Source organism: Pyxicephalus adspersus, chromosome 5, assembly GCF_032062135.1.
Source record: "Pyxicephalus adspersus chromosome 5, UCB_Pads_2.0, whole genome shotgun sequence".
NCBI lineage: Eukaryota > Metazoa > Chordata > Amphibia > Anura > Pyxicephalidae > Pyxicephalus > Pyxicephalus adspersus.
Window position 1 is genome coordinate 57253248 of NC_092862.1, and position 15674 is coordinate 57268921.

General features: G+C 36.9%; 1 protein-coding gene across 6 annotated transcripts in view; it reads left to right on the top strand.

Annotated features, from left to right (window-relative positions):
- The window catches only part of DCDC2 (doublecortin domain containing 2), a 95569-nt gene extending 80875 nt beyond the window's left edge, over positions 1 to 14694 (top strand). For all 6 annotated transcript variants that reach the window (XM_072411613.1, XM_072411619.1, XM_072411615.1 and 3 more), the window contains 2 exons: positions 3153 to 3476; positions 11612 to 14694. In XM_072411613.1, coding sequence (XP_072267714.1) covers positions 3153 to 3476; positions 11612 to 11710 — 423 coding nt within the window. In that variant the 3' untranslated portion in view covers positions 11711 to 14694. The remainder of the gene's footprint in view (positions 1 to 3152; positions 3477 to 11611) is intronic.
- Positions 14695 to 15674: the final 980 nt, after the last annotated feature.

Below are 15674 nucleotides of genomic sequence, written 5' to 3' on the forward strand. Positions count from 1 at the left end.
AATGGCACATGAGTGATCAGAAGGGGACAATGAATGGCACATGAGTGATCAGGAGGGAACAATGAATGGCACAGAGTGATCAGAAGGGGACAATCAATGGCACATGAGTGATTTTCAACAATTAATGTGTACTGTAGTCTTCTTCATGGGAAAATAAGACATCCCCCTGAAAATAAGACCTAGGGCATATTTTGGCATTTCAAAAAATATAAGACAGTGCCTTATTATAGGGCAAACAGGGTAACAACATGCATGCTTCATACTGTCTAGAGGGGGATACATTTGGGGGAGTCAGAAATGGAAAAGGATCTGGAGTTTCTAGTAGATCATAGACTTCCCAATATTTACTGTAGGATCATTACAAAGAACAAGAGGGCACTCTTTGCGTCTGGAGGAAAAGAAGTTTAAGCTCCGGATAAGGAAGGGATTCTTCACTGTAAGCTCTGTAAAAATGTGGAATCGGCTCCCTCAGGAAGTAGTTTCAGCAACTACTATAGATTGCTTTAAGAAAAAGCTGGATGTTTTTTCTAGAAGAACAGAATATAACTGGGTATTAAGGCTTTAAAGTAAAAATAATAGTGACTGTTGATCAGGGAACATGTGATTGCCTCATGGAATCAAGAAGGAATTTTTTCCCCTGTTGAAGCAAATTGTACCAGGGTTTTTTCTTGCCTTCCTTTGGACCAACTATGTCTTATAGGGTTTTGTATCTGGGATATGTTTATTTCCCTAGTGGTTGAACTTGATGGACTTTAGTCTTTTTTCAACCTAACCTACTATGTAACTGTTCATCCATTCTGTTTTCAAAACCACTCTCAACCAAATAATTCAAAAATCCTATTTTAAATACGATCATTGATAGTTTGAAAGCTTCTTCATTCAATTTAATGGAATATTGCACAGCAAAGATGAAAACTTTTTATGTAGGGGATGATATGCTACAGAGTACTACATTTTTTAGATGCTGAAGCTAGAAAACAACATTCATATCTAGTCATATAACCTGTACTTATAAATAAATTTCATCTTATGTTTAAACAGAAAGATGATCCAAATATAGGTTTTCCATAATAATAGTTTTCATCTTTATATGGCTTTCATTCATTTTTTTTTATAATAAATGATAAGCCTCAGAAAGCAATATTGCCATGTTTTAGATGTAGCTCTTCTTCTAACTATGTTCTTTTTCCCAGGGCTGTTATAGCAGAAATAAAACCACAATCTATTGCCATCCAATAGCAGACCTGGGTGTTCAGTTAGATGATATTATGATTGTGGACTGTGGTTCAAAACTTTGTGGCATTCTCTGTAGCATGGCACATACCGGTATTCATGTTTTAGTGGTATAGGTTGTAGGTAAAAGCAGCATAACAACATAAAAGCTAACATATAGGAACATACAAATAATACTTGCTTCATTTTATTTCAGTATATATATTTGTTTATTGGAATGCTGGTTGTAAAATAAATTACAAAATGGCTTGGAACAACACAACCTAAAGTTATTTTACACCTCCTAAAGGAATGGAAATTACCCCCAATGTTGTTTCAGAACAGGTGTCCCACTTCAAGTTTTATATGGTCACCAGTGGTGAATCTTTCCAATGGGGACACAGAAAAAAAACCTTCAACTGGGGGTCTAACTTATTCTGTGCTAATCCAAAAATACTTGAAATAAAATTATCTTTATAAAAAACACTTTTGATTTAAATGTAAGCAAGTTGCAGCAAACCTCTGGTGGCCCAAACAAAGCTGCACACTTCTATTTCTTTATAGCCCTTTACTTTATATGTTATGCTTTTGTAATGATTTTTGCTTGAAAATGTCACTTAATATCCTTTTCTCTGTGTTGTGAGTCAGGTAACAGCATTATCATATGCTGGCTTAGAAAATACCAAACTACAAGGCTTCATGTTTCCTAAAATAAAAGGGTTATACCCATTATGTTAGTGCTAGTGACTATGTTATGTTAGTCATCTTTGGATATTCTACACAACATCTGTAAAAGAACAGTGATGGTTGGACTTGGAGGTAACAAGTGTGATGTCTGTCAGATTGCATATTAGTTTGTGTTATTTAGGAACTATTACTAAAAAGAAGTTAAACTGTTCCACAGAGTGGCATGGTTGGCTTGGTGGCCAGCACTGGTTCTAACGTTTAAATCTTGGCCAGGATACTATCTTCAAGGAGTTTGTATGTTCTCCCCATGTTTGTGTGGGTTTCCTCTGAGCCTCTGGTTTTTCCCATACTTCCAAAACATTTATTTAGATTAGTTGGTTCCCTAAAAAAACAAACGGCAGCACAAATTGCATACCTGAGATTAGTTTTATAGAAAATAGTAATTAAAAAATGGGTCCAATTGGTGCAAGTTTTACATTTTTAAGCACTTGCTTTATATTCCTTCAAGTTGTGTTCTCTAGATACTGTTCTTTATGTGTTTTGTTAAAAATACCTAAACAAGGATTTAGGGCTGGTACAAATGGGCAAATTCTCACTTCTGATTTAATTTCTATTCTATTTGAAGAATCGGATAAAAAAAGAATACAAAGGGAAATGCAGCATTTTCTTCCTTGAGCCATAATTCACTTTAGAACACAAATCAGTATTGCTGCTGGATAGAATAGTAAGTCAAAACATTATCTGCATGTACAAAGGCCTCTGTGAAAAGTCCTACCCACTGACATTTGTTGTCAAGACATATCTACATTCTAAATAACATAAACCTTGAGTCAGAACAGGGTGATTTACTCTGTTTTGGAACTGAGTTCTGGTGATGTCATAAATGTAATCATAACATATATCATCTGTAACTTGTCAGTAGAATTTATATCACGCCAAACTGTTGTTTCTGGTAAATATCAAGTATCTGTTTAAATGAAATGAAAATAAAATCATGGTTAAAATAGAACCATGTCCCTTTTAAAAAACAAGCAGAATTTAAATATAATGCATGTGTACTTACAAAAAAATCTAATATATCTGTTTGACTATATGTATTTAGTTACCAATAATATTTCTATTTTTGTACTATTGTATGTCCAGAATGTTACAGTACTTGTAAGTTGCTGTGTTTGCGTATTGATTTTTTATGTATTATTTTCCTAAATTTAATTGAGTATATCAATGCACTGTGACTTCATTTTCTTTCATAGAGAGTGGCAGAAACTGTGGAGGAAGAGGTTCAGGACAATGAAGATGCTGGAGAAACTGCTGATGATGGAGCAGCTGCTAATGATGTTGGTCACGACAACATCCCACCCGATGAAAATGAAGATCATGAAGTGGAGGCCAGCCATGAGAAACTGAACAATTACTCAGAAGATGTTAAAGATGAAGCTGAACTGCAGGAAGAAGAGCAAAATTTTAATTCAGCGGACACAAATGGGGAAAACCTGGAGCACATAAATGGTGATATATATGAAAAAGAAGAAGGTGATGAAGAACAAGTTGATGGAAACACAGAGGAAATAAGTCAGGTAATTTTAAAAACTGCATTACCTATATTTGTTGAACTTTATTTTCCAGAAATTAGTTGGTGTGTTGCTTTACAGCCAGAGCCAAGACACTTAACAGATGCCGTAGTCTTCATGGTTTGACTTACCTAAGCCCATATGCAGCATTTAGGGACTTTCTTAGTGAGAGTACCAAAGTTTCAAACCCCACACAAGATGTATTTAATCTACAGTATGAACCAACATTTGTCTCCACACTCCGGTAGGATACTCTTACATCTTACCCTAAGAGTGCAGTCCCTTAGGACTACTTTAACCACACACCAGACCCTGGGACAGGAAGACTCATCAACCTTTGTTTGTAACAACTCATTCTGTTCTTTCATCCTACGCTCTTCCCATACATTGCTCTCTCAAACTGTCAGTCATTATGTTCTTTGCAGATAGCTGGAGTCAATTGAAAGATTTTTGCAGGAACATAGAAGCAATGTGGCAGAGACACATCCAATACTTTGCAACTAGGTGCACTTTTACTTGTTAACCAGTACGCTGCTATGAGGCTAGGTATAACTTTTCCCTTCATCCTTACCTCTTAAGAGTCTAAACCATCCTGAAAGAGTCCAGCCCCTGAACAACCCAAAATCATCACACTTTTCTCACAAAATTTGCCTGGATCAGGCAAGAACATATTTCTTCTTCCCCCGCTGGGGCACACTGAACCATTCCTCCTACTGTTCTATGGCCTTTCTTCTGACATATTTTCCTAAGCCCACTTTCCCACATCCAATGATAGGAAAATGCATGACCTACACCTCATCTAGGAACAAAGAATTTCTGCTTAGGACTCTTATTCTTCCCCATTGGTCCCATTGTTTGCATAAACAATCAACAATCATTAAATCAAAGCAACAAGAATAGCTTTTATGGTACTCCCACAACCTATGCTTTGTGGACAGCAAAACTAGAAAGGCATAGTACATATTTCTGTTTATTATAAAAAAACAAACATATAATGGATGGTTCCTGGTCTATATTTTTATTTTATATTTATATTTTATATTTACATTTTTTTCACGGATTTGTAGGTTGTTCCTCCGGTAGAGAACAATGAATAGTGTTCCTATTGAACAACTGTTGGGATAAAATCAGTTATCTATATCGTTTGTTGTTTAGTCTAAGTGTACTGATAGACTTTGCACTAAGAAATCACAATCACTGAGCAACCCTTCTAAGCAGAAAGCACAGCTTGCATATTTAAAGAACTGATAGGGTTGCCTCATTATGAACTTATATTTTCCACACATTTAAAGATTATTTACATTGGAGCTATTACATTTATATTCAACAGTCTTAGTACCACCAGCAGGTAGCAAGGGCTCTATTAAATCCTCACCAAGGACCTCTGAAATGTATAAATTTAATTGCAGGGTGCTGTTAGGTTGTGACCTTTAGGATTGCCTCATTAGTCCCAATGAATATGTAACTGTTAAACAGCTGCTATAGCAAACTGGTGATCTCTGCACCCATGACTATAAATGCCATTTAAAATGTGAAAAAAAATCTGTTGCAAATGAGGCACAGACCTAGGACCTACAATGATTACCTGGAATAACCTGGAATGCAGGTGATGCAGATACATTGTTAGGGCACATGTTCAGGTTTGTGAAACGGTAATCCAGATTTATCAGAAAACAAGACAAGGTTAAGGCAGCACAAGCTCTGTTTTCAGTGAAAAGTTCAGATCTGGTCAGACTGCAAAGGTTTAATGTTGAATACCAAACTGAGGTTAGGACCGGGAGCACAAGTTCATTGTTGAATAATAAGTTGAGGTTTGGACAAGCAGCATGGATTCAAAGTTAGTATACATTAAAACATCTTTACAGATGAGCAGTTATAGATCTCAACAACCCAGAAATTATCCAATCCAGGTCTTGACAGATAGCCAATTAAATATTTTATGAGCTCAGGATCAGGATTAGGAATACAAGGACCATTCATAAAAAACAGGGAGTGCATATGTTCCAGCATACGGTATATGTGTCTCAGCAAAAGGCATTTCCCAAAGGGGCTTTACATAAGAATATATTATTGCCCCTTCTTGACCACTATTGTATTGTGAAAATGTCCATGCTCCATCTTCCTTCATATGACTTTTCTTTTGTCCTGGACACTAAAGAACTAATGCATATAAATTAAACCCAATCTGAAAATGTATTTTTTGTATATACAATATAACTTTGCATTTATGGGTAAGCCTATCAAAAGCAGTAAGCTCTTGGTAATGACAATGGTGGGGTCAGTTGCTAATAAAATTCTAGGAGCCAATTTGTGGAAGAGTCTTCCATTAAAATGTTCCACCTCTACTATTCTGCTATGGCATTTCCACATATTTGCAGAATCAACAAAAATTGATAGAATGGCAAACATTTCAAATTTGGTTGACTTGCTTGGTAATATTCTTTTTTGCCCCCTTAATAATTTTTTGTTTAATAAATGTGGTCTATACACACAATACTGCTATAATTTAAAGGTAGTGACTACAAAGAATCCTATTACATTACAAGTTTCTTACAGACTCCACTTTGCCTGCCCCTGTAATATATAGTGTATTTGTGATTCTTGTGATGCCCTAGCTTTTTGTTTCCAACAAGATCACCAAGTTAAAAACATTAAATCAACCATAAAAGACCACAACAAAGAGGGGAGGAGGGAGAACAACGGAGCAGCACCCCGCTGTGCTCTCTCCCCCTTCACTTCCAATATGATCGTTCGTTGTCCATCATCCGTGGATCCGCCAAGATGGCCGTTCGGACGATGGACGACAAGCGCTGTTCACATGCCTGATTCTTGTCCAATATTAGCCCTGAGCGATTACTGGATGAAAACCATTGCATGTGTGTACCTAGCCTTAGAGACGATAATGTTTTGTGTTTTTAAGAACCTTGCACAGTGAATATGGAAAAATCATATGGGTTATTGATGAAAAATGTGGCTCAAAATCGAAACAAATAATAAATATTATATTGTGTTTTAGCTTTTTTTTAGGCATTAAAAAAAAAAATACCAATGTGCAAATTTATCTCAAGCCTGTAGGTGTCAGAAGTGTTAAAGCAATACACATTTTTCCAGAGAGGTTTAATTGTAGTTACACATTCTTCTGAATGTAAATATATATGTTAGTATTAATGACATACCAACAATATAGTAGCTGAGTACTTGGCTATATTCTCAGTGAAATACAATTGCAGAGCTGCAAGAACAATGGTATTTGCAAGGCCAATGCTCATTGTTGTTTTGAATAGATATAAGTGTAAAGGATCACTTTTGTCTAGGTAGTATAGGTTGTGTGTGTTGTGAATCAAGCAATTTTGTACAATTGTAAAGTAAATGAATATAATGCTGTACCACAGTGGCAGAAGTCATACGATTTCTATGCCTAGTGTTTCTGTTCTTCCATTACACCCTGATCTGCTTATACAGCTGCCTGAAATCCTATACAAATACAAAGGTCTATCATTTGGATATGGCTAGACATGTAGTGCTGATAACCCCATCATACAGTGCATAGAGAAGAGCTGACTCTGGATAGTGTCTGTCACCAAGCTGCAGAAATAGCTTCATTTCTGTATAAGCACAGAGTTGGCGGGGGCAGCCTGAAACCTAAGGGAATCATAGCCGTGAGATTAATGTTGCAACGTTACTCAAACAGCCCCCATATTTTCTTTGGCTGTTTGATTTTTCCTATTTGGATAACTTTGGGTGATCACAATTACCTTTTCCCAAATAAATGAATGATTCAAGTGTGTAAAACATATTTTAAAACCTCTATCAGGTTTCTATTGCTGTCTTTGTCCCCATTGTAGAGATTCACCTTTCTGATATTGATATCAGTGATCACCAGTGAAGAAAGTGATAAATCACCCTGACACAATTCTGGCAGGAAATTATCACCAAGAATGTAATTTTTGCCTGGAGTTCCTCTGTAACTTCTCTCCATCCTTTACAACTGAAAGTAAAGTCTTTGTTTAGGTAAGGAACAGTACAATGTGCAGAAGTATAGCTTGACACCTTCCAGCATGTCTAAAATAAGCCTTAGCTACACTAACAGCGATACTTCCATCATTTTAAATAATGTTTAAAATGTGTATTTATTTCAACTAAAATCCTGAGACTTGTCACCAGCCACAGCACCCAGGCTCCCCATAGCAGACCTACGGTATGTAAATGCTAACTTACATGAACAGTGATCCATGCACCCAATGCTTTTTCTCTTTCCTCGTTACCTGTGGTCTACAGTATAGGTCTCAGATCTGTGCAAACAATCAGGGACTGGAGTTGGGGGCCGAGATCTGTACAGACCAAGCAGGAGCTGAATTGCAGGAAATGCAGGGCCTAGAGTGCAGGTATAGGATTTGTGCAGGCAGACTATGAACTGGAATGCAGATTGACACTCTTTGCATGCAGATCAGGGGCTGACGAACAGGTTAAGGATTTTAAAAAGTAGGTACTAGTTCAGAATCGGAAACCAAAACAGGAGCTGACATTCACGTTCATGATCTGTATAGGAAAAACAGGCGCTGGAGTTTAGGTCCAAACTCTATGTAGATCCAGTATCTGTATAGACATAGCAGGGACTGGAGTGCAGATAAAGGATCTGCACAGGCAAATCAGGGACTGTAGCATGGCCCAGAATCTGTATGCAGAGATATTCTGTGTTGCTATCTCTCACTATAAGAGCTAATGCTCAGTTTTCATATATTGATCCTGTTTGCATCCATTGCTCCATTCTATAGATTATGGGGGTACAATCTCTTGGAAATGCGGTCCATTGATTCCTTCATTATGTATACAATATGTATGCAGTGGTAATTGCAGTCAGGGTAATTTCATTATGACTCCCATGCCTTCCCTGTAATAATAATGTGTAATGACAGGCAGAAAACAGCAAGACAGCAGGAAGATAGATATTCCAGGCTTTACCTAGAGTCTGTCATGGACTTCATTTCGTTTAATACAACACTAAGGGGAGCATGGAGATTATTTAAATGATGATATAATCTGTATAATGAGGAAGGTAATACTTAACATGAGTGAAACGTCTGACATAGGTATAAAAATATCTAAGTAGATTTGTCACTATGAATTTATAATATCACTTAATATTACTTTTACATAAATATGTGATTTGTTATGTTAATACTTTAGGAAAAGCTGTATAATAACTATCATTATTTCCTGTATATGCTGCTTCTCATCTCCTAATTCACTTCAAATGAACTTTATGCAAAAAAGGTTGAATATAATAAATAGTAATAGCATGGGGTTGTAAGAAGGGTGCAGAAAAGGAACTTTACATAGAAATGGGTTTTTATTTATTGCGGTGCCCATTTGTAAGCTGTATACAGATATTACAAATGATGATAAGCAAATTTTAAAAAGCACTGAAAATGTGGGTAAAATAACCATTGAGGCTTATAAATGCACAGCCTTTAGGTGTGTGTATATATATATATATATATATATATATATATATATAAATATAAATACACATATATATAGGGGAGATGGGGCCATATTTCACTTCACAAAAAAAAACTAAAAACATAAAGGGGTATATTCACAAATTGATCCCCCTGTGAATTAATCCTTGATTCAACTCTTTTCATTTATTAGAAGATACAGCACTTACTATTGTGACTCCTGTGCACTTTTGATAATTGCCTGATAGGTAACCGAAATAATCATTTAAATGAGCACAGCATTAGGCTTTGAATGGCTGTGAACAAAAATACAGCTGAATTGACAGAGGGCTAAAATATAAATACACCCCAAAGTGTATTCAAAAATATTTAGGGGTTTTATCTTTATATTGGCTAGATATTGTCCAGTAATACACCTCCTGTCCTAGAGTGACAGTGCTTCCATACAGCACAAGCAGTGCTGTCACCCTACTAAACATGATCAGGGTAGCTCAGACCTTTACCCCTTCCTTCCCCTTTTTACCCCAATACCTCCCCCTCCCACCTTCTTGCCAACTCAACCTCTACTTCCAAAAACACTCCAACACATAATGTGGACTTAAATTGGCTGGCAAGCAGCCGTTTATTTAAACAACATATTAAATAAATAACTATTTTCAAATATAAATAACAAACACTTTTATAACTTCCTAAAAATCCAACATAGATTACCATACCATAAATAACTTTACAACTTAACCCCTTTATCAATAAACAACCTTGGCACTTATCTAGTAAACCCCCCAACCTTCCTGTTATAAACCCAAACAACCAGGCTGCAGGTTTCAGAAATTAAAGTCTGCACCCGACAGGTTTTTCATTCCCCAAACATCACAACATTGGCCCCTAGCCGCCTGGCACAGGGACCATAACCTTCCATTATCTACAGTGGGACCCCACCAACGAGGATCTGCCATGCCAAAATTTTCCAGTTTTTAACCGAACAAGACCTTTGCCTTCCCAGATCCCAACTGCTCTAACCAATCCACATCCCCTTTACCCTCTAAAGAGATGGGTGGGCAGGACACTTTTTATTCCCAAAAGTGTCCTCCCACTTCCAATCCAACCTTTTTTCACCCTTCCCATGCTATACTCCCCTTAACCCCCACCCTCCATGGGCTATGTCTTGCACCCTGTCACGTAGGCCCTGCACCTATTGTTTTATTGCTATGGGCCTCTCTCTTCTCTCCTCATCCCCATAACAGGTTGGAGGTGTTCAGTAGTCAACAAAGAGAGTTGTGAACAATTCTAACAGCAGAGAACACAATAATTTATCAGCTTACTAGATTTCTGTTTTTTTTTGTTTTTTTTTGCATATATTAAATTAATATGTTATAAATGTTTTAATAGTATATTCAGCAGACCAAGGGCATAAAAGAAATGCATTGTTAAGATTTACATATTCTTTATTAACTGTACAATTATCAGCACTGATTGCTGTCTCTGCTTTCCTTCCCTGCAACATTTTTTGTTGCTCTAACAAGCACTTGTACTTTGGACGAAATCTAGCAAGCATTATCATGCATCACAATACACTTGTTGTCTGTATCTGCAGATACAGAATATTAGTGATAATAAAACCTTGCTGATCTCTCTCTCTCCAGTAAACATACAGTGTACGTCTGATCAGTAATGTTGCCATTCATAGGGATCATGAGTATTACTTTTCATTTAGTTGTATACATTATTGATACTCTTAATCCTATTTTAAAGCCATTTTAAAGGAGAACTAAACCTGCATTGGTGTGGGTGAGCTCACCTTTTTCTAAATGCCTTGCAGTAATTACAGGTCAAGATAAGTGTCACCACTGCATTCTCTCAGCTACCAACTCTTCTGGGTCTAGTGCAGTCCCCTTCTGCAATAAAATTTACTTACCTGGCTGATAATTTTCCTCTCCTGTCAAACCAGGTGCATCCTGGCCACCAGCACTGCTGCCAACTTCTCTGGGTCCACTGTAATCCTCCTTGGCCAGTTAGCATCTGCTGATGTTGTCACCCCTGTGTGTGTGCAGGATTTACATTTTCAGTAGCATCGCAGTCTATTCCAGGTGACATTGGTAATAGATACGAGCTGCACATTGTATGGTGCATGGTGTGCAATTTAAACAAAGATCAAAAAGCCACCAGGTGCAGAGAAAAGGTTTTAGCAAAAATGATTTTGCATGCCAAAAACTTGTACCTTGTGGTGATTTGTTGTTCTAGTGAGTTTACTTCCATTATTCCATTCTTGCTAGGATGGAAAAAAAATATTAGAAAGTATGTAAAAAGGCCTACTTTAGGCTCCCAAGTGTTGGCCCCTCATCTAAGGAGTTGATCACAGTGATCTCTGAAAAAGGGAAATTGGACAGCTGATAGTAGAATAGTTAATTAAAAGATAGTTTAATACTGACAGCCTTTGATGCAACGTTTACTGTTAATCCCCAGGTTTATCTGCAGTACCTTTTGCTACCACCAGTTCTCTTATGGCCAGCATCTTTTAAGTTACTTCTTCTGAGCCCAGATTGTCCTGGACCTTCCTTAAGACTGTGACAGCCTCTCCCTTTTTTCTCCTACTGGCATGTTTCTTGTTAGCATATAAAACCGATGGTTCCTTCTTCCTTTCAGATTCCAGTCCTTTAACTTTTGTGTGTTTCCATGCAGGCTGAATTATCTCTTCCAAGACCAACATCATCCAGACTGCTGGAGAAAATGAGTCCTCTGACTGACACAGAGAAGAAGGATTTGGAAGCTGAAGCCTGATCCTAGGGAGAAATGGGCCTGGTCATAGATACTACCTTGATACTTGAATCTGCATGTTTTACTGTCTCATTACAAAGTTAGTTCACGGATGAAAGCGTATGTATGTAGACATGTATATACATTTACATTCCCTCATATTAAACACATCAGTGTATGCACTGTTTCTAAAGCGAATTATTTTTATCAATAATGTTGTTCCTATCTATTTATTAGGGTACTTTTTATACTGTCAGTTTTGTAATTGTAATTTAAGGATTTATTTTGTTAAGCCATATTACATTCCGAGAAGTAAGGAAACATTGCACTACCTATTTGTTTAGGCATACTGCTTGTTACAATCACTCTATGTAAGTTCTATGAAGCAATCATTTTCTAGCTTAGTGCAATTTGCGCCAATTTTTTGCAAAACTATAGGATGTTATTAGGAAGTCTTTTCTATGAGCTTGAGTATGAATAGCTCATGAATCCAATAATGGGGTTGATTAACTAGACTGATTACATAGCAAAGAGAATTATCACTCTTTAAGGCAATTTTCATTTAGCTTACTGAATGTGCTGATATTTTATTATCACCCAATAATAAGTAAAAAATAGATGTCTGCTTTCATATGATTGGATGGAAGTCAACAGAGCGCTACCTCCTTCACTAAAATTAGTGAATTATGCTTTGTAAAGTGATTAATTACTTTGCCTAAACTCCTTTAGTATGCCAACCCCAGTGTATCCACTACAGTAAAAGTTCAGCAGCTTATCATACATACTGTAGTTTTTCTGCTTGGATCAGCGGTTACTAAAGTACTTGTATATTCAAGCTCTTTGCTCTGTATTACAGTTCCACAAATTAAGATTTGTGCTACTGTTTTTACATTGAATGTGTATATCCAAGCAAAGCTTTTCAAGTTTTGTGTGAAGTAGGTAATAGATAGGAACTGCCAGGTTTTTGGAATGGATGTGTTCACACTGACAATATTTTCCTTCATTTTGTTTCCAATTGCTAGAACCAGCAATAGGAGAAAATCTTTTCCATGGGAACATCAATCAATTAGGTCTTTTTTGTTAGTGGAGTAGGTAAAGTTTAAGCTCTCTGTTAAGTTTTTATTGCTTTGTTTCCATTGAGAGGTCTGTGTAGTTATCAAGACATGAAGTTAGGGATGTCTGGCTTCCCCAGCAGACATCTGTCACATACCTGGCTGAAGAGCGGGATAGCAATGGTTGTGTCGCTAGTCCTCCATCCCCTGTAATAAAAGATTTGAGTTGTGTGGGCAAAAAAATGGCAAACATGTCTATTGAGGGATAGCAGAGGAGGGTTCCAGGAATGTGTGGACCAGGCCTGGCCCTAATAGATACATTGTAGAAGGAAGGTCTAGTGGCAGGTGAAGCATTGGTGGTCAGAAATAGCCAAGGAGCAAGGTTTGAAGTCAAGCAAGCAAGTGCAATGTTACAAAACAAAAATCAGCAACATGCAGTCCAATTTATGTCCAAGGCATTAAATAGAGGTTTGACTAAATCTAGGTGCTAGATCAGCCACAGTACATTGAATGAAATGGATCAGATCAGGATAAAAAACAAACTGAAACCCCTCAGCAACGGCTTTCCACAAATTCATCTCCTAAAACAGGGGTCCCCAACCTTTTGGAGCTCGCGGACCACTAAATGCACGGACTAAGGACCGGCCGTGTGTCACTCAAAGGGGAAGAAACTCCCACCAGATTGACGTCATGATGCCAGAACCTGGTGTGAGCCTGTGATGGGAAAGTGGGCAAGTTGTGTTCAGAGACACAATCCGCCCACCGACCCTGAGCCTGCGATGCGTATGGGAGACATGGGCCACGGCTCTGGTCAGAGCTGCGGCCCACCCGGGAGTTGGGGACCCCTGCCTAAAGCACCTTAGGAACTTACATCAACAACTGTGCTGGAAACCACACACACTTTTGGAGGTGCACGCATGGCAACCACCCAAAGGAGAGTCCATGGCCAGGCATAGATACCTAACCAATACAAATAAAGGCAGAGTTTCTGAGTGTTTCACAAAAATGAAAAAAAAGTTTTGTTAGGACTTTCATTTCAATCTTTTCAGTCTTTCAAGAACACAAAGTTACTTTGTATCAGGATACTTATCATGATATAGTTTCACATTGATAGTAATTTACATTGCATATATAAGGATTTTGTGCTTCCTCTTTAACAAGCACTAATCTGTCTATAAACAGACAACCTACACAGTGGGATATCAATAGTAATTTAGAAATAATGACCTGTGTTCCATCCTGGATGTTTACTGTAATCTCTAGCTTGAAATGCAGTAACATTTACTTAGTATGTCCTTGGAAAGTGTAAAATGTCATCCTGATTAAATAGTAATCCTTTCATACACATTGCTGTCTAAGCAAGACAAATGTTGGCTTAATAGAGAAGTAAGCGGTATTAGATTTTAACATTAACATGTAATTATTATGTAAGTTTACTGAGTGCTAGTCTCTGTAGCACTTGTGATGAAATGGAGATAATGCACATGGGCAGATTATTCAGAATCCTAAATATAAATACAAAAGAAACAATTTGTATCCATCTGGGCAGATATAATCTGACCCATTTTGTTGATGGCTGAGAGCTCAAGTGATATGAATAGTTTTTAGGCATGCACAATTTACAGATTATTCCAGTTGCTAAGGGCAGGCATTCAGCTATGTTTTTCATAGACTGTACAGATGTAGCACAGATGAACTGAATGCACAGCAGGAACAAAAAAAGAAGCTTTGATAAGTATACATCTATTACATTTATACTCGAAATCCTCTGCTCATATCAGCTTGTTACATTTTCATGGATGGCTTTTAATTTTTTTAAAAAAAAATGTAACTCATAGAATGTTATTTTTCCTAAAGAAATTCTAAAAGTTTAAACAGATATATGAAACATAATGTTAGCTGAAATATTAAATACCTAAGATATTTGTCACCAATAAAACCAATATTTACTTTGAAGTATTCCATGTGTGTGTTATTTCAGTTGTTGGAATCATAAAACTTCCTAAACACGATCGGCATTAAACCACAGCGGACCTACTGAACCTGAACTCAATGAAATCGCAGTGCCTTTATTCTAGGGAATTAGAAATATCATCCCGTACATAAACAGCTGTCCTCATAAAGCTGCCAATATATCCATCTGGTATGGAAATATACATTAGTGAAATGCTGAACATTATTTGCATACAGTGATATGAAATCAGCAATACAGCCATTTTCTGTGAACTTCTGTATAGCCAGTTTTGTGATTTACATTTTCATACTGCAGAGATAGATTGACACGTGTAGTTGCTGATAAAATCATATGTGAACCCAAATACAAAATATTATATATTATGGTTTATCAGTCCTTTAAAGTAGTGGTTGCAGTTTTATTTTAATAGTTTTTTTTACTTTATTTTGTACTTCCTGTCCTAGGGTGACAATACTTATTTAGCATATTAGGCAGCAATGTTTACAATGGTTACTTTTCTGATTTAGACTACAAACATCAGCTCTTCCCACAAAGGGAGAGAATGGAAAACTGATAACAGTCTGGGATTTCAGTTTAGTACACAGTAAATTACAATTATATAGAATTTCTATCATGATCAGGATGGAAAAGAGTTATTCACCTAAAATAAGGAAAACAGATACTGCAACCAATGATTGGTTAGCTACAATATATTACATTTAGGTTCTTGGCTTTAGATATCATTTCAGTAATTCACTTTTCATTTTAGCTTCTTTTGTCATTTCTAGATCCCTCATTTTTTATATCTTTGAAGTGCCTGAAAAAGGAACTGCTTGCTTTGTCCATTTCCTACTTCTTGAATTAGTGTTCATGGAGATACAATGATCATTGTAAATTTATGTCCCAGTTCCCAGTCTCATGAAGTCTCAGGATCTTTTCATTTCTTCTGAATGAAAGTTTGAAATAGTTCTTCCAGTGACCA